Below are 22,909 nucleotides of genomic sequence, written 5' to 3'. Positions count from 1 at the left end.
CGGTCTGGGGGAAGGGGTGCGCATGCGCAGCCTGCTTCCCCCCCCGCCCCCGCCGGGCAGCCGCCATTTCCAGCTCCGGAGTGTGGCCTCGCATCAGCTGCTTCCCAGGGGCTCCCCGAGGCCTCAGAGCCTTCCTGGTGCGGGCTTGGGGGGGGGTGGGCTGCCGCCGGAAAATGCTGTGCCCGGCAGTATCGCCCGTGTGCGGTGCAGATCCACTCTTGCTGTGCCCGTCCCCTCTCTCCTGGCCTGCCCTTCGCCCCGTGCAGCCGCCAGTGACGCGGCTGGCACCTTTACCAGGGTCGGACTGGGACTCCGGCAGAGCTGGCGGGTCTGTGATGGCTACATGGCAGGCACCCTCACACCCCACACACACCCCCCCCCTCCGTGCTGCCTTTGCTGGCGGCCCTGCAGCTGCCGTCCCCTCCCTGAGTCATGCAGTGCGTGCTGGGCCTCGAAGCTGCGTGGGGTTGCCGTTTGGACAAGACGACCCATGCTTGGACTCTTCACCAGTTCAGTCCCTTGTGTGGTTCTGTATGCCTGTGCCAGCATCGGGGTGGTTATTTTGCAGCCGTGCTGGTGCTAGCCAGTTGAAGTCCGGATGAGACTTAAGGCACTTTAAGAGCAGCCTATGCATAGACAGGTCAGTGCTGCTCTGATACCACCCTTTTTGACCCGCTTGGTCATCTCCCTCCAGCTGCAGCGAAAGGGAAAGAAGGCAGTGCAGGCTTCAGAGGGGAGAAGGACTTCATGCAACTGCAAGTATAACCTTCGCTCTTTCTGCTTTTGCCTAGTCGAGCTAGGCACCATCAGCACTGATCAAGCCTAGTGGCCAGCTGCCATGCAAGCCCAATCTGGATCAGATTGGTTTTGTCTACAGAAATGCGTAGAGCTTGCATGCTGTAGTCATGTGTTCTACAGTTTGGGGGTTTAGGGCAGGGGAAGGATGGGCTGCTGGACATTGGGACAGTTTTGCTTCTTGCTGTTCAGGTACTAAACTTGGCTAATGTTGGTGATATAAGTTGGCTAAACTTGGAGGTTTCTTGAAACCTACGGAAATGAGTCACACCAAGGCTCAGCTATCGCTGCAGGCTAGCGTCAGTGATAAAAGTTGGTGAAGTTGGCTAAACTTGGGGGTTTCATGAGACCAACCGAAACAAGTCACATCAAGGCTCAGCTGTCACTGTGGGCAGAGAAAGTCAAAACCATACAGACTCCTTATCCTGGGGATAGGGCGTAAGAAGTGCCTTCCCAGGCCAGTTCAGGGCCTGCTGAGCTGGCAGCGCTGGCGGGAGGAGAGGCAGCTGCCAGTGAGCGAGGGAGCCTGCCCCTGTCCCCCTGTGCTCCCCCAGCCCTGCGCCGCTGGGTTAGGGCGGTCTCTGATACTCCCGTTCCCTGCACTACCTATTTTGGAGGCTTTTTCAGGGGTCAGTCTGGACCCTTTGGCCCAACTTGAGCCTACCAGCCTCCAGCCTCTTGCGGCACCGAGTACCACCGTTTTTACCCTGAAAAATTCGTTTGCGTTGCGCAGTTCGCCCCCGCTGACTGCGCAGCTGTGGCTCTCACACCGAGGGGTCCCGTGGGCAGTGGGTCTGCATCCCCCACACCGGCAGGCAGCTTTGCGGTCTCGGGGCGCATCCCTCCTAGCAGATGGGACCTGCTGGTCCCCTGCAGCTCCCGTGAGCTGTTCCCCTCTGGGCTTGCTTTCAATGTCACATGGCTAAAATGTCCTTTTTTTTTTTTTTTTTTTTTTTTTTTTCTCCTCTTTTTTTTCTCCCCGTGGCTGCAGCTGTCCTCTGCTGCCTCGCAGCCCTCTTGCTCCGCGCCCCCGTTGCTCCCGCCCCGCCCCGCCCCGCCGCCAGACCGGCCCGGCAGGAAGCCCGGGGCGGCGGCCGGAGCCAGGTACCCTCGCCCCCCCCCCGCCATCCTGCGGCCGGCTGCCCGGATACCGCCACCCCGCCCAGCCCCGCGGTGCCCCCCGCCCTGGGCCGGGCGGTGCAAGTGGTGCCAGGGTCCGGCCTCCGTCGTGCCGGGCAGCGCAGCCCTGTGCCAGGCTCCAGCAGCCTCTGCTTGTGCCCTAGCGGGGTGCAGCTGGGCTGGGTGGTGCTCCTTCGGCGCCGGGGGAGGCACGGGGGGAGGAGGGGGGTCTGCCTTGTGATGCTCACAGCAGCAGCTCCGGGAAAGGTCTATGTGGTGTTCACCCTGGTCTTCTCTTTTCATTGATGAGCCAGTCAGAGCTGCTTTCAGCTGAGTATCTCTTTCAGACGGTTCCCATGCAGCCACTGGAATGAAGGAAACTTCAGGCGGAAGCCCGTTTTCCATTGTTGGATTTGTTTTGGAGGCTGTGGTTACCTGCTTGGTGGTGCCTGCAGCAGTTGCTCTATGCCAGCAGACAGTGACTTCCAGGAGTATCTCTCCGCTTCTCTTAAGGAGGTGAGATTTTCTCTAGAGTGCTTTGCAATGCAGATCTGACATGAGCTGTCTAACTTCGTGCTTGAAACCAAAATGCTTACTTGATCCTGTTCATGATATGGACCTATGGACCATCATCCTAGCAAGAGGTAGAGTGTGATGGAGTCTTCAGATAGTACAGGAGGTCCTTATGCTGCTACTGCCATAAAAGCCCCAGGATCCCTTAGGGAGAGTTGAGACTGCTTCTTCCTTATGATGATGGTTCCTTTGTGCCAGGCAAAATTAGCTTGGAAATGGAGATTTTGAATGTTTCAGAAACTTAGCAGAGGCAACACCTTCATGAAGGGTGCTTGTTCCTGGCATCTGTGAATGCATTCAGCGGCAGGATCCATGGTGTCAGGAAAGTGAACTAAAAGAAGCTCAGTAGCTTTCCAAAAAGAGTGAACATTTTCTATAGTTGTCTAAAAAGCTAATGTGGAAACAGGAGGGGACAGCAATAAATGTGATGGGGTTTGGCCAGCTGTGGAATGCATAAGCCTTCTTTCAGTCGTGAGGATAAGTCGTTAGTAAGGGCATGAGCTTGGGCAACGTCTTTGTGTGCTCCACTGTATTAGTCTCCATTCACATTTTGTCACACAGCTGGCTATTGTATTCAGTAGTTTTCTGTCTGTGGTTGGATTCCCACTAACTTAACATTGCAACAGTTTATTTGCTTCAGATACGTTTGTATCTGAACTGAAGTGTCTGGTAGTCTTTTAGTTTATTGATCTTCAAGCTATGTTTTTACTTAAAAAAATGCAAGGAATTATTTATATGTATTTTTCTGGAGTGTTGTTAGCTTTTTCTGTACAAGGGCCATGGGTATCTAGCTCTAAGCAAAAAATCACACCTTCCATATTGTTAAGCTTTTAGAATAATGCCCAGAAACTTGGCAGAATTGCCATCCTTGCATATGATCAAAATTCATCTGAATGTGGATCTAAGTAGTTGGCTATGGCTTTGAAGTTGGCCCCTTCTCTGAGAGGGAAGTTGGATTTGAGGTCTCCACAGATCCCTTCCAGCTGTATTTTTTTTTTCTCTCTTGCACATTACATTCTTCTTGAGAACCCAGCAGGTTACTTTGGCCACTGAGCAGCCAAGTCTCTTTTGGAATGATCACAGAATTACTTTCTCTGGTGCATAATCCATTATTTGAGGCCTACTGATTGGAGACCTAACACATGGCATGAAGGCTTTTTAACAGCAATGCTTAGCTAACACAAATGATTTATAAGGATTCTCCAGACACCATTGTTTAAAATATTAGCTGAACTTTTGGTGGAAATGCCAGGATACACTTGCCTGAAATCTCTTGAACTAGGTATGTGCTGCACACCCCCCACCCCCCCCACCCCCCCCCCCCCCGAGCTTGTTATCTTGCCACATTTTCTGAAACTTTCACTTAACATTGTTGTCTGTAGCTTCAAATGCCCTGGTTATTGCTATTGATTTGGTATGCCCACAGACTCTACTTATTTTTCACTCAGGAGATTGTGATATTGCTTCTTGGCTGCTAGTCCAGACTAATTTAGGAATGGAAAAGGGAGAAAACAGACATACAGCAGTCATTTGAGACAAGCAAGGCAGGGAGCAGTGACCAAAAGTAGAAGTCAAAGACCTTGGCTGGGCAGTTTGAAAACTAGGGAATGTTTTTTATTGTATGCCAGACCTGAGTTTATTCCTCCTTTTTCATTTGCTGCAGGTTCTGTAACAATGATGACATAGTTGGGATTTGCTGTTACTTATTTACTTAAAGAATTTCCTGTTTCAATCCAATTCTGAGTGTATTTCCTGAAAGAGATGAAAAAAGGACCAGAAAGTGAAGCTTGTCCCCTTGCCTCTCCAGGCAATTTAGTGGAGTCAGATCTGGATAATTGCAGCAGCAGTGGAGCTTCAGCAAAAGAGAAAGACTTGCCTTCCTCTTCTGGGCAACTGGAAAATGTACAGCTGAAACCCAGCAGAGAATCATCCAGGAAAAAGCTCTGTGGCTATTTAAATAAGCTGGGCATTAAGGGTCCAATCAAGACCTGGAAGTCTCGTTGGTTCTTTTATGATGAAAACAAATGTAATTTACTATACTACAGAACTGCACAGGACATCAACCCTTTGGGGACTATTGATCTTGCCAGCGCCAGCTTTGACTGCAAGGTGGAAAATGGGGAAGGGGTTTTTGAGATCAGAACACCAAGCAGAGTTTTTACTTTGAAGGTAAGAGACAGGGTCTTCTTAGGGGAGGGGCTGATACAAAACATGTCCAATTAGGACAGACGCATCTCTGTTAAGATACCTCTTAGCTTGAGTTTAATTTTAGTCCTCCCAGCCTCAACTGTTACCACTTGGACCTAAATTACTTGCATTGTTTTGGCAAGTTTGGGACTCCATTACCTGTGAGATGGCTGTTGTTTAACAGAATAGGAGTTAAAACCAAACTGAGTGCTGAATTAGAATCATTGAGGAGCCCTGCAGTCCTTTTGTAATTTGCTGAACAGAAATTAACTCCCCTGCCTAAAATGGTTGCTCCAGCAGGAACCTGTGGGTGATTCCTGGCTGAAATAATTGTGACATTTCTGCTTGGAGCATAGTAAAAACTTTTAAAATGAGGTCAGTGGTGCACTGAGGTTCTGTTACTAAAGCCATGCTTAAGATTTACTCTGTCCTCCCAGCTCAGTGTTAGGAGCAGAGGATATAGCATAGGCTTGACACAGCTGGCCTTTATTTCTGCTGACTTGGGCAGTGAAGTGGTGGTCAGCCCTTCAGGCTGTCTCATGATTACTCCCCTTCCCTTCCTGTTTTGTGTTATGTTAGGCAATCAACAAACAGGCAATGATGTACTGGCTGCAACAGCTACAAATGAGACGTTGGGAATTTTGCAATGCTCAGAGCAGATTTCCTGTGGGCAGCTCCCAGTTTGTGAATGATCCTTTGGCTGGCAGAACAGGTAGGTGTTGCATATGTCAGCTTTCTTTTGCTTTCAGCCCTCCGGTGATGAATGGTGTTCCTCATCTGTAAGTGGCCAGGTTTTTAAATGTAGGTGCTAATTATCAATACTTGATTGATGTTTGAAACATCTGGCCTTATTATGGATGAATGTGAATGGACTGTCTTCTAATCCACAGCATGTGGTTGGAGATGCTCAGGTGTATTATGATCATGAATTGCCTCTTGATTTTATTCATGCATGTGAAGTGTGCACATTTGGTATATACCTTTCCTCTTGAGAGCCCTGTGAAATTTAGAGCAACCAAGGGTTTTTTCAGTGGGGGTGGGATGAAGGTGTGTATTCCTAGCAGTGGGAGTACACAGGCGGGTAGATCAGGGGAGGGCACAAGCAGGGTGTTCACCTGTTTAGTTATGTCTGGGTGAACATTTTGTTTGAAACACATAACCAGCTCCCTAGTAGGTGTCTGCTCTGAAAGGTTCTGGGTACACTGGCATTTTGCTACAGCAATAATTTGGTAACAGACTGTGTTTGTGGAGTATTACCTGCACATTAAAACTATCAAGCACTGTTTGGAATGGGGGAAGAGAACAGTAACAACTCCCTTTTTCCTTTAGGTGGTTAAAGTTTGATTGTTTAGGCTTAGTCATTCTCCTGTATAAATGGTTGAAGGCACTTGATTGTCCTTGAACAGGTGACTCTATTTGTACATGGAACCTTCTGTAATTTGACTTAAAACTAAGGAAACCTGCTTTGCTGTCCTTGTTCCACTTTGACAATTGAACATGGAATATATACCTGTAGTAAAATGCTGTGGCTCTCAAGTTACGTGAAGGAGACAAAGTCCAGTGGAATTCTGTCTTGCTCACTTCTTCTCTGTCCTGGTTGGTTTTTACATAGGTGTTGACAGTGAAGACTTTCTGCCTCCAGTGAAAACACCAACAGAAGCAGTGGGTTTAAAGGCAGCATCTTTGCCTGCACCTCAAACATCTACTGCTTTGCAGAATATTTCCCTTAAGCACCCTTGGACAGAGATACAGTAAGTGCATGAGGAGAGCTGCAGTGCAGTTGACGTGTTGGCCTACCACTTTGTGCCTTCCTTGCCTGTCATGTATGAAACAGGACTCTTGCCTAGGTGGAAGAACCATGAAGCAGCTTTTTGAAAGATATTCCAGGCAAAAAGAAGCTTCCTACCGGGGGTCTTTCACATCCCCCTGTTCCAATGCATTTCACATCATCTAGCCCTCTTAGCAAAGATCCTAGTGGCAGACCCAGGACTTGGTTAAGCTTTCTTCGGTGTAGGTAGAGGTTTGTATGCCTACTGCGATGCATCTGCACATCACTCTTGGAAGGGCACATGGGCAGATTGAGCTGGACTCTGCAGTCCAGTGATAGAAGCCCATTAGCACTTTCCAGTGGTTTCAAAGAATCTTGAATGTAGTGCACTCTCTAAAGCAGGAACTCCAAGCAAAAGGTGTTTCAGCCTGCAATATGACTTGACACTGCCCAACTTGCTACTCTTTACTGAGTTTCAAGTATGTGAAAATCCCCCACTGCCTACAAAGATGCTTCTCTGCAGTTGCAATATGTAGCTCCATCAGGGCTACAAGTTACAAGCCTTGGGCAGTTAAAGTTGCACAAAGACAACCCTCATCAACATCTTCTTAAGTGTGTCTTAGTCACTTACTTGCATATAACCAAAAATTTGTAAGTGGCCAGAGATGTGGTAGGTAGCCTGGCACCTACCAGAAGTTTTTGGTGGGGAAGTTTGCTGTAGTTTTTTGCCACTGCTACTGTGGCTACAATCTGATGCTGATAGGAAGAAAGATCCCTTATGGGATCAAAGAGAATCAGCGTCAGCTGTACTATTTTACAGGCTATGCATTCTCTCCTCCTCACTTTGGTTAAAAATAATGTGATCATATCTCCTCCTCCCCACTCCCCAGCCTTGTTTTTTTTAGCTTAAATAACAACTGCCTCTTTTCAGCTTCAAATTATGTGGCTCCCCTGGTTCTGTGAACATTTCTTCAGGCTCTATCACTGTCAGGCTTCATGACTTCATGAGTGTAGCGTGTCAGATTTCAGCCAAGTTCATCAGATCCATGAGCTGCTGTCTCAGAGGAAAAACAAAGTGCAGTATGAGGTAGAGAAAAGTATAAAAGTTGCATTGAATGATTGCTGACTGCAGATGACAGGGAATGAAAGTCTGCTGATCTTATGTGGCAATATGTTCTCTGAGGTCAGATATGTGTGCTCTTCTGCTGTGGAGCCTTACAGTAGCAAGGCAAAAGGAGAACAATATCTAAATGCCAACTTTATTTACAGTTAGGAAGTAGCCGACACTGAGTTTTTTGTAGACATCAAAACAACAGGCTTGTTTTAGTTTAGTTGATGGACAGCATGGGAGGAGAAGGGAAATGACCTTTTTACAAATAGGCTACTGTCTCACCTTCTTGTATAGGTATTACAGAAAATACTTGTGCATTTGCGATTCTGCATAATGCTGTAAAGTCATCTCATAATGCTTCTGGCAATACCTGATAGCAGCAGCTGTAACAAACTGCTTCTGGGTCAGATTGCAATTTTGTTCCTCAATATCCTTACTGCATCAAAGTCTACTGAGTTTGTTGTGGCAAGGTTATAAATGCAGTTCAGAACACAGGACCTGTGACTGCTTCAGATGTGATCATTGTGGCAGTTTTGGCTGTGCTCTAGATAGCTGAGGTTTTCTTGGCCACCTGGGAATTTCTGAAGTGAGCTAAGGAAAGGGAAGGAAAAAAGGAAAAGAAAGAAAGAAAGAAGGGACGGAGGGATGTGGTTGGGCTACTGTTACCTTTGATCCCTCTGTTCAGCCTGATGTGTTTGTGTATAGGACTCAAGTGCACTGGGAAAGATCTTCTGCTGATTTGCATTGCTGTGCTCATACTGATTTTGTGGCACCTTCATGATTTACAACAGTTACAACCTTACTCCCCTCAGGACCGCTAGTGATATGAACAATTAATTTTATTAGCACATGAAGGAGAGGTTTTGAGAGGAGGGGTGGGAGGTAAGGCATTGAATAGTTTGAGTATTCCCTAGCTGCAGTGATCATGACTTCACCTGTTCACTAGGCTGTCTTGATCTCTTCTTGTTTCAGAAACACTGTCTACAATATCTGTGGCTCCAAGCAGCTCTGGGGAAACAGTGGGAACGTCTTTAGCTTCAGTGAATTCCAGGACCATTCTGAGAACCCGGATGAGGAGCAAGAGGCAGAAGTGGCAGCAGGGTGTACAGGTGCTTGTTACTGAGCTGTGTGAGCTGGTCTGAGTATGATGCCTTCTACTAGCAGGGAGTCAGACGTAGCAGGAAAGGGAGGAAAAGGGTGGCAAGTTGTCATGGGATGTGAAAACTATCACATTGTCTTGGGCCCCCTCCTGGGTTGCTGGCACAAGACTGACTCTTTTGGCTCTGCCTCAGGCTGCATCTGTCTATCTCCTCTACCTCTGGAACTTTCTGCAGTAGCAAAAATACCATCTACGGTGCCAACCCATACTGGTATTTTTTTGAGGTACAAGTTAATTTCTGCACGGTCACAGGCTAAGCTCAGCAGCTGTATTACGTGCTTGGGAAGTTACCTCTCCATGATGGTAACTTGTATGTGCGGTATGCAAGATAGGTGGGCAGGGTGCAAGGTGGAATAACAGGTACTGTAAAATGTCACAGCTTTGTTTATTCTGGTGTTACGTGTGTCTGATCCCTACTGTCTGTGCTTCAAGCCTGTGGATCCCAGCAGGTCAGTTTTCCTTGTCCTCTGTGTCAGTCTTTGATGAACTGTTGCAAGTCCCCCTATAGCAAGACTCGAGAGTTCATAGTAGTAACCCAATTCTGTGTAAATTAACCCTATTTCTCTTCAGTTAAGGAGGGGACCCCGGAGGATGGGAGGATGGAACCCAGGCTGAACTGGGTTAGGAAAGCCAGGTGGATGAACAGTGGCTTCCCAGGCTTGCCTGAAGAACTGTCCAGGGAGAGGAATCCAATGGATAAAATAAGTGTCCTACAGCAACAGATCCTGACACTCACAGAGGAAGTCAAGTCACAGAAGGTGAGTGTGGCAAAAAGTCTGCTGCTTTTAAGGGCAGGGTCCTGAGACTGGTCACAGGGACTCCCTTATACCTTGGTATTAAGCTGAGAAGTGCTCAGCAGCCACTCACTGGGGACCAGTTGAAGCTTCTGGTGTTACCCCTTTGTATGTGCCACCTTTTGCCCCATGCAAGGGGAAATGGGCTGTCCATCAGCTGTTGCTAGGAGGTGCAGCTGTCAGTCTGGGGAAAAAAGAAGGTAAACCGAATTCAGGTGTGCTCTGGAGCTGTCTTGCTCATGCATCTCTATTGCTCAGTGAATGTATGAAGTACAGTCCTAAATAGGTACCATGACACTGTCAGGAACTGCCAGATTGAGTCATGTTAACAGTAGATCATTCTTTTTTAACGGTCATCTACCATTAAGAGATGATTTGGCTGCAGAAGTTACCACACAGATCACTGCAAGGGCTGCCTCTTCTAGTGGTACTGTACTTCTTCACATGCATGGAGCAATGCCAGGCTCTCCACTAGTGATGCAGGTAACCCTTCCAGCAGAAGAGGCAGGAGATCCAGGTGCCATGGTGGGCAATCAGCTGCATCCTTGATTGGCTTCCTTAAGTGGTCGAGATGGCAGAGCTCGAATCAGCAGCATGTTGCTGGGGCAAGCTTTTGTGCCTTCATGTGGGATGGAGTGAGGGAGGACTCTGGCAGAGGAAGGTTAAAATGGATATAGCACTTCCCTTCTGGTAGCACAGATAGATGCACACTGCATTAGTTCCTTCCCAGTTTACCACACTGCTGACCAGATCTTCAGCTTCTTTGGTCTCTGATGGGCCTCCCAAGAAAGATTTAAGAAAGCCAGAGTTCAGACAGTGTAAGCAGGAGCTTGTCTTAGCAATCCACCTAAAGTCAAGTCACCTGTGGCCTGCTACAGAGACCTTTCAAGCCCAGCTCTGAGAGCAGAGCTGCTCTACCGGGGAGGCATTGTGATTTCCAAGATTGCTGCCTTCAGTTTTGCTTCTGAAAGGAGTCAGTTTCAAGATCCTGGGGACCTTTCACTGTTCATTCATTACTGGTTGAGTCTGTGCTGTCTGTGCTGCTGTTGTCCTGGGCATCACTGTGATGTGATGGCTTTGCATTCCCTTTCCAGGAGCTGGTTAAACTTCTGCACAAAGCTCTGGAGGCAGCCCAGCAGGAGAAGCGAGTATCTAGTATGTATCTCACTGCAGCAGAAGATAAGGACAGGCTGGAGCTGGTGCGCCACAAAGTCAGACAAATTGCAGATCTTACTGGTCGACTGGAAGCTCTTGAGCAAGAAAAGAAGGAACTGGAGCAGATACTGGCTCTGAGAGACAGCCACATCCAGGAACTCAAGGAGCACGTGCAGCTTCTGATGGAGAAGAACCACGCCAAACAGGAAGTGATCATGGCCTTGACGGAGCAGATGGCCCATGAGCTCTCTGACCCCCTGCAAGAAGCCAACACTATCACTGCAGAGACCTTGTATAAGCAGCAGGAGGAGATTGAGCACTTGAAGGTGTGTGAGATGTCAGGTACCATTTGGGAGCGGCTCCCATTTCTGTGCACTCTGGTTCAGTGGGAGGGTGTTCCTTGCAGGAAGCACAGAATATACCTCTGCTAGTTGCTTCATCTGTCTCCAAACCAGAGGCAGGCTGGAAGGGTCTCACTTGATACCAACAGGATGCTCAAAATCATCTGGGTCAGTTTGAGGTTCAGATCAGAGCCTATTTTGTTTGAATTCATGTCACAATTCAGTGCCTGCCTGTTTCTCGCTCATCTTTTGTTTCACAGCTGCAGTCTCACCTGCTGCCTTCACTAGCTTTGTTCCTCTGTGTTTCCATCTTGCAAACAGTTTCCTAATACATCCTGGTTCTTTCAGATCCAGCCTGCTCTATGTTGCTATAGGCACAGTTATAATGACCAGTTAGCATGGGGTGGAGAATTGCCAAAAGAGCCACTTACTGTGTTGTGGGAGAGTGTTTGTTTTTGCTGCCAGCAATGGGGCAGAGGTTTATGTCAGTTTAGTAAAAAAAAAAAAAAAAAAAAAAAAAGAACAAAACAGATATATCCTTCATCTTAGTTAGGTGCTTCTCTAGCTTTATATCACCCAGATGTCTCTGTGTTTTCCAAGCATGTACGTGCAGTGCATTTAGCGTTTTCAAGTGTCTTGTCTATACCTGACTCATATTTAATGTTATGACTTGATTTCCTTTGTAGGCAATATTTGTCCTGGGGAGTCCCGTCCTCTCCCCAGAACACAAAACTCTTGAGATATTTTCTTGTCCTTAACACAATCCACACCTGAGATCCCTGAAGTGGGAGGGGGTTCCAAGCCCCTCAAGAACACTCCTTGTGTGACTGTTTTGCTTCGTGACAGGATGATATTGATGCATACAAAACCCAGAACCAGTTTCTCAACTCGGAGATCCACCAGGTTACTCGACTCTGGACAAGCATTGCTGAGAAGGAAAAAGCCCTTCTGATGAAGGTAAGGCAGAATGACTTTTTTTTAAAAGTGAGAGCTGTTACTAATTTCTTCCCAAAGTTGGCACTGGAATGGATTTTGGTCCAAAACACACCAGGAATAAGCTTTCTTCCCAATGTGGTTTTTTCAGTCTGACCTTTTTCCTGCTTTGTGTTGCCCCCTGATTAGACATGATCATTTTCATTCTTCAGTAAAAGTAAAATACCTGCAAAGCTTAGTCTTAAGGATGTTGAAATTTAATACAAATTCAACTATGATTTTGGATACAAATAAAAAAGAAACACCAGGTGCAGGGAATCAGAAAATTTTCCTGAGAGGTCGCAGACTGACTGAGCCTCGGCTTCCTCTAGTCTTGACTTTTCTACCAGGCTTGGCAATGCAAGGGGGCAGCATTCTCGGGTCCTACAGCTAGATCAGAGTTCTTATGTTTTCTTCAACTCTGTTTTTACTTCTAGCCTAGTAAATATGCATAACCTAGTTACTCTCAGACTTGTCTAATCCAGCCTTCTGCTCCTGAACCGCTTCCCCAGGCTGGTGGTCTGTGCTGGCATTTGTTCTGTGGGTTTTCCCTGGGTTTTACTTCCTGGGTTTTAAGGTATGTCTCCACAGTCTTGGATTACGCGAGCAGTGCAAAAAGCTGTTTCTGAAGTATTACTGCTATTCCTACATCTGTTTGCTTTCTAGTTCTTTGAAACTCTGCCTACCTCCTAACTTACTGCCCTTCTCTGATCCTCAAACTGCTATAACCTCCAGAAAGATAGTAATCAGACCAGCATGCTCAATGTGAGGCAAAATGATGATTAAATCGGTAGTTTGACAGTATCCCACACTCCCTTTTGTCCCCTTTATATGTGGCCTAATTCTCTCTGTGGTTTCTATTTTGATTTTGTTTTCAATTGCTGCTTCCCACTGAGCAGGAGTCTTCACTGAGCTTCTGGTGAGACATTGGGTGAGTCTTGTCACCTGTGTGGCCTCAGTTCCTCACTTATGGAGTGGGGATAACAGTCCTCATTCATTTTTTTGCTTTGTATGCCCCAGAGTATGATGGTGGCAGGGACTGTCCTCCTCTTTGAACTCAGTTGGGCTTCCTGTGCTTTGAGAAATGTTGTGTAGGAGTGCCATGGGATGAGGGTTGCTGAGGGGCACGCGGTCACCTCGCCCGTGGTGCTGCCATGGATTCTGAAAATGGTATAGTTATAGCTTAGTCCCAGGATAGATGTGTTTTGTCAGGATACAGCTCAGTGCAGGGTAGATAACTTGTCTGAAGAGCAGGGGAGGAGCCTGCAGAGAACTCAGCTGCAGCTTTGATTGTGTCCTGAGCCGAGCTGGCTGGGATATGGCCATCCACCGATGCAATGCAGTAGCTAAATTAGGTGATGCTGTAGTAGGTCTCACACTCAATAAGCAACTTCTGTTGCATGCTATCTACTGCAGCTTGTACTTGTTCATAGACCAGGGTGGTTCATTCACAGCTGCAGTTCCACTGACTGTAGAATACTGCTGGATGTGTTTTCTGGGGCTTTGCTATTCAGGAGTCTTCACTTTATATGCAGGACACACCAGTAGAGAGCAGTGCAATGCAGAAAGAACCATCAATGAGCTAGCTCATTCCCTCTTGTTTCCCCATCAGTGTGCCTGCCTGCAAGCACGAAACTGCCAGATGGAGAGCAAATACCTGACAGTCTTGCGGAAGCTGCAGGAGGCTCTGCCTGGTCTGCCCAGTTCCCATGCTGAGTTGGTGAGGAACCTCATCCAGGAAGCACTCCAGTGGGATGTGAAGGAAGATGCAGAAGAAGGTTTTAATCTGAACCCTGTAAGGTAAGAGGCAACAGCATGTTGATATTCACACCCTTGTAGGAGTCTGGCTGTGGAGGGGAATGCACAGGCAAGGAAGATCAGGGCACATTTCTGTAGCAGGGACTTAAAGCCATGACCTAGGAGTGGAGGTTAAGGAAGTTGGTTTAGTTTGATGGTGTGGAGACCACAAGTATCTGATAACAGCAAATCACTGTAGGAAGGGAAAGTTAAAAGTGGTACACCTAAACTTTTCTTGTCGGTGGCAGGCAGTATGGCAGGTGACAACAGTCATGGTGTGCCTGGGAGGTAAACACTGGACATGAGGATAAACTCCTTTTATAGGAGAGGAGGTCATGTGGGGAGGTGCGGGATCCCCATCCTTTGAGGTTTTCTAGTCCCAGCCATACAAAACTGTTGTTGCACTGTTCTAGTGCTGGGGACAATGAAGTGCTGCAGTGAAGGGGTGCTGGACTGGAGACTAACAGAGAGCCTTGCCACCAGCGCTGCTGGGGTCCTTGCATTTGTGTTTATGCTTTCCTGCCCAGTTAGTGCCCCGTGTCTGTAGCAGTTTCCATTTCATCTGGTTGGTCAGACTTGCAGGTTCTCCAGGTAACTTTGGAGATAAGACCCCAAGGCTAAGCTTGGTCTCTCTGTCCAGGATATAATGATATCTTACAAGTATCCCAGCCTGTGGACTGATGATGCACAAACCCTCAACGAGCTCTACTATCAGCATTCCTGGTGTTTTCTGATCAGTAGATTTGCATACAGGGAGACATCAGAAGGGGCTATGGATCTCTGTTCTTTGGTCTGATGACTCAAAGCCTCCATACAGAACTGTCTCTGCACTAGAACATGGTAGGGAGAAGCTACACAGGCTGAGCTAGATACTGCCTTAGGATCAGGGGAGCAAGCAGGGTGAGAGAGGTCTGATGGGGTTGTGTTGTAGCTCAGAGAAAAGTTACAGCTGAGTTTGTGTGTGTATGCCATTGGTGCAGGCTGTTATTTATCTTCAAGGCTCTGAAACAGTGAGCATGGCAGGCTCTTACATTCATCTGCCAGAGAAGTGAAGGAGGAGTACTTGTGCTCTGGCATGGGTGACAGGAACCTGGAATCGGGCTGTAGTTGGCATGGCCCCAAGCAGTGAGCAGCCCTTGCTTCAGGTACCAGCACTGTCCTTTGAACTAACCTCTGCATTGTGTCCCTCCAGTGAGTATGATGAGTATGGGTTTATGACTGTACCTGAGTATGAAGTTGAGGACTGGAAACTTCTGGCCAAAATCCAAGCCCTGGAGATAAAGTCCAACAACCTGCGGAGCCAGGAATTAGTGGAGAAGCCCCTCCGTGACAGGTGGAACAGTGTTGGAGAGCTGAGCCCCTCTGCAGAGCTGAAGAGCCTGATCCGAAGTGGCATTCCAGTGGAGCATCGGCAACGGGTCTGGAGGTGGATTGTCAGCCGGCACTGCAGCCATCTGCCCGACCACTACCAGCGGCTGTTACGGCAGAGCAGGAGCACCGAGCAGCCTGCCTGCAGGCAAATTGAGCTCGACCTGCCCCGCACACTGACCAACAACAAACATTTTTCCTCTCCCACTTCCCAGCTCATCCCCAAGCTCCGGAGGGTGTTGCTGGCATTCTCCTGGCACAATCCTGCCATTGGATACTGCCAGGGACTGAACAGGTGAGAAGCCAGGTATGCTGCTGCTTCATTGGATAGCACTGAGAAGGTGTAGACACATACTCTAGGCTGTGATTCAAGCAACCCCAGGTGCCTGCCTCTCTAGAGTTCTGTCCTGGCTCTAGGTATTTTCCTGTAAAATTGTGCATTTTTCAGCCAGTGCTGTTGCTGGGATCAAGCAAGCGGCACGATGCACTTGTTCAGCATCTCCATAGTTACAGAATAGAAAGGAGCAACTAAAGGAGGTAGAGTGAGGCACTCCCAGAATAACAGCATGAGGCTGGGACTGAATTTCCAAGCCTTAGTGTGCTCAGCAGTAGAACACCCTGGTGATTTCCTTTTTTGCTGAGAAGAGTTGGAGAAAATGTTGGGAAGTGTTAAGAGATGAGGGAGTTGCAACAAATGACATGCTGAGGAAACTGGGGTGGTTCTGTCTGGAAAAGAGAAAGTTCAGGTAATCTAAAGGCTTCTTTCACTTCCCAAAGAAGGCTATAGAAAAGATAAAACCAGACTTTTTAGAAGTGTTTTGCCAAGTAAAAGAGGCACTTGTTGCAGGAGGGGAATTTCTGATTGGACCATTTCACATTAGGAAAGTCTGTGTAAGCTATTCTGGTTGTTCTTTGGATGATCTTCAGAAAGGCATTTTGTACCCTAGAAAGCCCTTGGTATTAGATACTATCTTTACATTAGGCTAAAAGGGGGTATGTCATAGCAGAAGCAGGTAAGGGCTGTAAAAGAATGTATGTGAAGGTGAGATATTTCACTTAATACAGAGTATCCCTGATTGAGCTCTTTCCTGTATTGAAATAGCCAAAATCAGCACACTTCTAACTTCAGCAGATCTACAGAACATCTCATTAGCTGGGGAATCTGGCTTTGTCACACAAGTTCTGTATTTGATACTTCCTGTTGATAGAAGCATACGGGAAAGAAAATCACAGCCCTATGGTTTCTTTAGAAACCTGCAGAACAGATCACTTGCCTCTCTGTCCAACTGTCCTGCCACTTTGATATTTTAGATGCTCACAGAGCTAGAGGCATGCCAGGTGGATTCTTGGATTCTCTAGTTCCTGTGCTGGCCTGTTTCCTCCTGCAGTGATTCATTGCCTCGCCATGTCTTGTCCATTGCAGATTGGCAGCTGTTGCCCTCCTGGTCCTGGAAGATGAGGAAAGTGCTTTCTGGTGCCTAGTCCATATTGTGGAGAACCTAATGCCAGCAGACTACTACAGTGACACACTGATAACGTCACAGGTGAGCTGGGCACCCTCACATCTGTTTGGATTCTGATACAGTGATTTACAGTAAAGGTTTAAAAGCAAGCAGTCAACACGCAGTGTGTTTGGTTTCTCACAAGACAGTGATACTACCTCGCAATCCTTTCTATTGCAAAGGTATTGTAGACTTGAGAGTACAAAGTTTTTACACACAGGGGAGCAGCAAAATTGATCTCCAGCACTAGGAAATTGAGCACCACTCCTGAGTAATCACTTGAAGGTCAGGTTAATCAGAAGGAAGGTGCCCATTAATTGCACAGTTACTTATTTTAAGGAGGGTCTGGTAGAGGTAAAGCAGCAAACTCTGACGTGTAGTACTATGTATGAAGAAGGCACTGTACTGCAGCCCTTCAGATGTTTCTTTGGAAACTTCACCCTATCTTTGGAATGCCCTGGGCAGATGTAAGAAAATACAGAGATTTTTATATTCACTGTACTTGCCTCAGTTCATGATCAAATACAAGTGTTAATTCTGGCTTTGGAGATCCCTGCAGATCAGAAAGCCCTCTGGCCGTTTGTTGTAAAATGTTCTGTGAGTAACTTACCTTCCTGGTTCAAAGTCACTGGATTTCAAGGTTTTCAAAATGTGTTGTATCAGATCTACTGCATCCTCCCAGGCAGACACAGAGCCAAGATAAATCCCATAGAGGTCAATGGGATTGTAATTGTGTGCCCATACCGCCCACACCTAGCAGTGCCTGGTCTGGTGAGCCTGGCCATGGCCTTGGTGTCTTTATTGTCTGTGATCCTTTCAGAGAGAACAGGGTTGTATCTGTGGGCCCACAGTAGATGACGCTACAGATATCAGTAGCTGAGAGTGACTGATGGTGCCACTGAATTGGTTGACTAATGTTTACTGGGACAATGGTGTGCTGGTGGAGAGGCCAACCCCACAGGCTGGAGAAGCGGTCAAATCACTGTGCAGATAGCAAAATGTCTATCCAGAGCAGGTAGTGTTAGCTGTGAGATTCAACAGGCAGTGCTCTGTACTTGACAAAGAGTGATTGACAGGGAAAACATGGCAGACTGAAGACACAGAGACTCCCCTACATTTGATGAGAAATGACTGTCATCTGAGGGAGCCTGACCTTACCTTTGGTCTCTGAAATTCTAGCCACGATCCACTTAAAGAGGAAGGTCTACAGTGATGCTTTGTGGGTTGGCTTGATAAAGTGAAAGTCCTGAGTTGGCTGGAAAACTTAAGATTTAGCTCTTGCACATTTTAAAGACCAAGCATATCCCCTCATCTGGATTGTACCACTGTCACAGCTAAGTGGACTGGCACAGCTGGAGCAGTAGTATGACAGGGCACAGGAGAAGACCTAACTGTGATCTTGCTCCTTAGCACTTCCCTTCATGAAGCCACAGCTTCTCAGAGATGAAGCCTTTATAAACCTGGGTCAAGGAACTCGCCAGCTGCATTCCTGTGTCTTGGCTCATGCAACCAGCAGAGCACAGACAGTACTCAGACCACAAAGAGAAGGTAACTGAGAAGTTCAGGTTATGCTTGCAAAGTCAGATGGATACTAGGTGTTTATTCTGTTGGGCCATGTACAGTCATTCAGACCTGGCCAGGTTTTAATCGTTGTCACACAACTGGATGCTAATGACATCACAGAAAATCCCATTGAGACTGATGTGGGAAGATGTTGCAGCATTTTCCCTCTTGACTTTGAGGTTGGGAAAGGAATATGATCCTCTTAAGTGAGAAGAATGTATGTATCTCTGCTTGTATCTTGGCCCTGTTTCAGCTCCACACCTTGCACGGTGTACAGCGTACAAGTACAAGTACACTGCTCAGTAATTTTGAAGAGTTGGGATACAAAGGATGCTCTGCTCGTCCTAGGGTGTGGTTAGGCTAGAAGGCAGCACCAGTGATTATCATGTCATGCATGGACCACTGTCCTCTTGCACTGCTTCTCTCCTCCAATACCAGGACTGCTCTTGACTAGGACTTCATTGTCTTTTTTTTTTTGTCAACTTTAGGTAGATCAGAGAGTCTTCAAAGACTTCCTGTCTGAGAAGCTGCCTCGCCTCATGGCTCATTTTGAGCAGTATCACATTGATGTCTCACTCATCACCTTCAACTGGTTTTTGGTGGCCTTTGTGGACAGCCTGGTCAGCGATATCCTCCTGCGAGTGTGGGATGCCTTCTTGTACGAGGGAACTAAGGTACAACTTCTCAGTCTAGGCCTTCCTCCCACCTGTACCACCTCTCTGACATGATGGCAGGGTGATGGACGTATGCACGTGTGAGAGATACAGGGTTGAGTCTCCTGTCCTATCCTGCCTGTTCTGTGGGGTGCCTTGATGCTTCCCAGCCCCGGTGTTGTATGTGTGCTTACTGTCAATAGGCAGACCTAGTTCCTGATGCTGTGCACAGTATCTCTGGCATGTTTTAACAGGTAGTCCTGCTGTGAAAAGGCTTTCTGACAGGCCATGGTGTTTTCTGTTCTGTGACCCGGACACAGCTGAGAATATGACAGATACAGGGAGCAGAAGATGGGCAGAGAGTTAGTGTCTGAAAACATGAGTCTTGCATTGCCCCCATGCATAGGGAGAACTGGAGAACCCTTGCAAAATCCCTGTGGGGTCCTTTTGGAGGACCTGGTATGCTCTGGGCTTGTAAATTGGCTTACAGAAGTTCATTCTCATGGGATCAGCTCTGTGCTTCTTTAGGCCTGCCCTAACACAGCCTGCTGAGAGCAAGAGAAGCCCAGTGTCCAGCGTGTACTGCAGTGCTGTGTGCCCCACCCCATGTGCCTCCACCAGGAGGGTCTGGTCCCTCAACTGCTTAAGACTTTGTCAACTCAAATACCTTTCAACCTTCTAGGTGATTTTCCGCTATGCTCTTGCAATTTTTAAGTACAATGAGGAAGAAATCCTAAGAATTCATGACAGTGTGGAGATCTACCAATATCTACGCTTTTTCACAAGAATGATCATGGATGGCAGGTAGGACTGTGGGTTGTAGACAACCTTCCATCCTGTGTTTGTACTTGCTTGCCAGTTAGGTCAGCTTAAAAAGACTTGTGACCAGTCTTTTGAGAGATACATGTGTGTTGGATGGTCCATGGGACACGGGTCAGTCTCTTTTTGACTTTCCCTTTATGGTGTTACTTAAAGTCTTTTTGGCTTGGGCAAAGACATGCTACAGCAGAGCAGGCCACAAAGTCTGGGCCAGCCTCCTTTCTGCAGCAGCTGGAACTTGTGCTGCCACTTGCTGGGTTTCTCTCAGCTGTAGTTGGGGTATTTGGGAACACAGCACCACTTACAACATTTAATGGCAATGTGTCTGAGAAGAAGATTTCTGTGATCAGAAGAGCTCAATGTTGGGAATATTCCTCCCCCAGGGGCCATCAGAATTGTCATCTGCTCCACTGTCTCCTGTCTGGTGGCTTCACACCAGTACCTTAAAAAAGTGGTGTGGTGTAAAGCTGTTTAAAGTGTTGCTTGGATTGGTGTTTGTGTGAGAAGGAATTGCCTGTGATTCATTTAAGACTGCTGCTTCCTGACTTTTGAGCTCAGACAGCTGAAATCTGAGGCTCTACTCCTTGCCAGGATGCACTTGACCTATCTGTTACCATGTGTTACCAGCCAGTAAATTGGTTCACCAAACCTGTTTTTTCCATTGTAGGAAGCTGATGAACATTGCCTTCAATGACTTAAACCCCTTCCCCATGAAACTGCTGAGGAACCGGCGGTCAATGCACAGGGAAGAGCTGGAGGCAGAGCTGTGCGAGCTGGAGGCGATCAAAGCAGCCTATGTGAAAGAGAGAGCAGAACAGGGGCCTCAGGACCTGGAGGAGGTTGTTAGTGAAGAGGAAGAAGAGATTTAACAAAAACAGAATTCCTCATCACTTCCCTCCTGCCTTGCAGAAGGTCTTTAGTAGCAACTGTCTGTAAGAGATGGAGCAGTGGGGGGGAAATGTGGTCACAGCTGGAGGTCAACTGCCCCAGGAAGTAAGGCTGTAGGTAGAGGACCATTTGGGGACCAAGCCAAACTTTGTAATGGATTGGAAGGTGTCATAGTTTATCCTCTTCAATACTTCTCCCCATTCAACCAACCCTGTCCTGTGCAGTTCAGGATTACACAGGAATATAATCAGGTCCATAGGAAATACCAGTTGTGGTACCACGGCAGAAGTTGACATGGTGCAAGAGACCCAGCCAGATGGGGCTTTTCTACCTTTTCTCTTGGAGGCTTGAGAGAGATCTTTATAGACAAGTAAAATCACCAGAAGTAGTGAACTAAGAGCACTCCCTCATTAGTACCTAAAGCTTCTGAATTTGATAAGGAAGAAAACGTGCTCTTTGGAGGCTTGGTACCCTGAGTGGCTAATCTGCCAGGAGACAGTGTGTCTAACCGTGCAGTTACTGAGTGATGACACTGTCTCCAGATGAGTGTTGGGCCTGAGGAAGTCCTGGGAGCTGGAGGACATCCTTCCATCGATCTCAGGTTGTGACAAATAAAATGGGGTGTGGGGGAGTGGAGTTGCCTCTCCAGTTTATTTTGGTTCCTGTGGAAGTCCACGGACGCACAGGGTATGGCTACCTGCCTGGCTGGGAAATGCTGGGAGCTACCTCTCCTCTTGGTTTAGTTTTGAGCAAAGCCACCTATGGATTGGCCAGCCCCTGGCAGCACTGTGCCTTCCAGAGGTGTGTTTGTTCCATAGAGGAGCTCTCATCTCTGTGTGAAACCAACCACAGCCTGGCTCCAGGCAGGGCCTAATGTTACGGAGACTCTGACTGCTGGGGACCCCTGGGTCTTCTGATCACCTCACAATTGCCCGGGATGAGTGTGGGGCCATCTCTCTCTGCCCCACAGTTATGCTCCTCCTGTGTCAGATTGCTATGTTGATATCCCGGTCTGACTTCCATTCATAACGGGCGTAAGGAAGCCTTTTCTGTAGGAGTTTGCAATATTGAAGGTGTTTGACCCATGCAATATGGCACTCTGGGGTGAACCTGCAAACCACTTGGACTAGGTCACAAAAGGTGGCTTGTTATTCTTTAGGAAAAATACTATTTTTCCCCTGAACCAAGGAGCTGGCCTCCATGGGTCTAGCACACAGAGATGCCCTGCCTACCTCCGAGAATGGGGTCTGATAGCCACCTCCCCTGCCTCCCAGGCTCACCCATCCCCTGGGCTGGATGTCTTGCCTGTGCAACTCAGTTCTCCAGAGACCCAGAATGGGTCAAGTGCTTCAGATAAATACAACTTCTTCTCCTTAGCATGGTGCCAGATCCTGCTGCCCTGCTTTCCGGCTGAGCAGTGCTTTATTCCAGGTGTGCCTGTAGTGCTGGCACTGGCAGCATGCAGCAGACCCCACTGTAAAGAGAGCTCTGCTCTACAGCTTTAGACTGACCTTGAACTCAAGCTCATTCAGTGGATGATGGCTCCTTTAAATGTCTTGTGGTATAAAGTTGTCAGTGCTTGCAGAGGAAGGGTAAAGAAGCATTCATAGCTCGTACTGTTCTCAGCCAGGTGGGCTGTAGCCAAGATTACAGACTCCAGTGGAAACAGCACCAGCCTCTTCACCTGAGACACGTGGTCTGCCTCAGGCACAACTGGACAGATCAGCCAGTTTCAAAGAACTATAAAAGTCTGAGCTGGGAGAGAGCTGTGGTGGCCAACCAGACAGTATGGAAGTAATCAAAGTGGAAATGAGGTTTTGAGGAGAGTGGATAGGTGGACAAGAGTGAGATAGAACCCCTGTGTGTCACTGACAGCTATACGCACTGTTAAAGTGCAGGATGAGAAGAAAATGTTACTGGAGTCTTACCACAATATCTTGGAAAAAATGCACCATTTTTTAAAATGATGCTACCTAGCTAGAGAAGCTCAAAAGGCAGAAGGTTTTTCTTTACAGATGATATTGCTAATCTAATTTACTCATACTGTTAAGGGTGCACACAAATGCAGATTTTTGCTACTGTTACGGACTTTTGAAAAGCATTATCTTTTAAATCAAAACCATGGAAATTAGAAGTATGCTTACAGTTGTATTTTCCCTAGATCCTTTTGCAGTGGCTTACAATTTTTTTCTTCCTTCCTGCCCATTTGTTTTTTGAAAAAGGCATTTGGAATGTGCATTATTAGACCAAACCATAGCCTGATGTATGTCTCAAGCATATAAATAAACATTTGTATATGTGGTATATAATGACCCGTTAAAAAATAAACTTTTCTGAAGAAGGTA

The 22,909-nt window shown here is 47.3% G+C and overlaps 1 protein-coding gene across 3 annotated transcripts; it reads left to right on the top strand.

Annotated features, from left to right (window-relative positions):
* The first annotated feature begins 88 nt into the window (after nucleotides 1-88).
* Nucleotides 89-22,909, top strand: TBC1D2 (TBC1 domain family member 2). Of its 3 annotated transcripts, none has more exons than XM_042787899.1 (15): nucleotides 89-137; nucleotides 2,262-2,430; nucleotides 4,151-4,656; nucleotides 5,254-5,386; nucleotides 6,287-6,425; nucleotides 8,526-8,662; nucleotides 9,283-9,470; nucleotides 10,601-10,987; nucleotides 11,849-11,959; nucleotides 13,587-13,774; nucleotides 14,964-15,434; nucleotides 16,563-16,683; nucleotides 18,693-18,878; nucleotides 19,540-19,661; nucleotides 20,344-22,909. In XM_042787899.1, exons 3-15 carry the CDS (start codon nucleotides 4,249-4,251, stop codon nucleotides 20,543-20,545), a joined length of 2,793 nt encoding a protein of 930 aa, XP_042643833.1. In that variant the 5' UTR covers nucleotides 89-137; nucleotides 2,262-2,430; nucleotides 4,151-4,248; the 3' UTR covers nucleotides 20,546-22,909. The 3 variants fall into 3 exon arrangements, with proteins under 3 accessions (XP_042643833.1, XP_032857626.1, XP_042643834.1); XM_033001735.2 differs by lacking the exon at nucleotides 89-137 and adding an exon at nucleotides 146-640; XM_042787900.1 differs by lacking the exon at nucleotides 89-137 and adding an exon at nucleotides 1,883-1,899.

This window comes from Tyto alba, unplaced genomic scaffold (genome assembly GCF_018691265.1).
Source record: "Tyto alba isolate M040663 unplaced genomic scaffold, T.alba_DEE_v4.0 Super-Scaffold_13, whole genome shotgun sequence".
Taxonomy (NCBI): Eukaryota; Metazoa; Chordata; class Aves; order Strigiformes; family Tytonidae; genus Tyto; species Tyto alba.
The sequence above is the reverse complement of the archived record's forward strand: the minus strand, read 5'-3'. Positions and strand labels throughout refer to the sequence as shown.

Coding starts and splice junctions, on each gene's coding strand:
- TBC1D2 (XM_042787899.1), top strand. CDS start 4,249: ATGAAAAAAGGACCAGAAAGTGAAGCTTGTCCCCTTGCCTCTCCAGGC. Junction 4,657..5,253: donor GCAGAGTTTTTACTTTGAAG/GTAAGAGACAGG, acceptor GTGTTATGTTAG/GCAATCAACAAACAGGCAAT. Junction 15,435..16,562: donor TACTGCCAGGGACTGAACAG/GTGAGAAGCCAG, acceptor TGTCCATTGCAG/ATTGGCAGCTGTTGCCCTCC.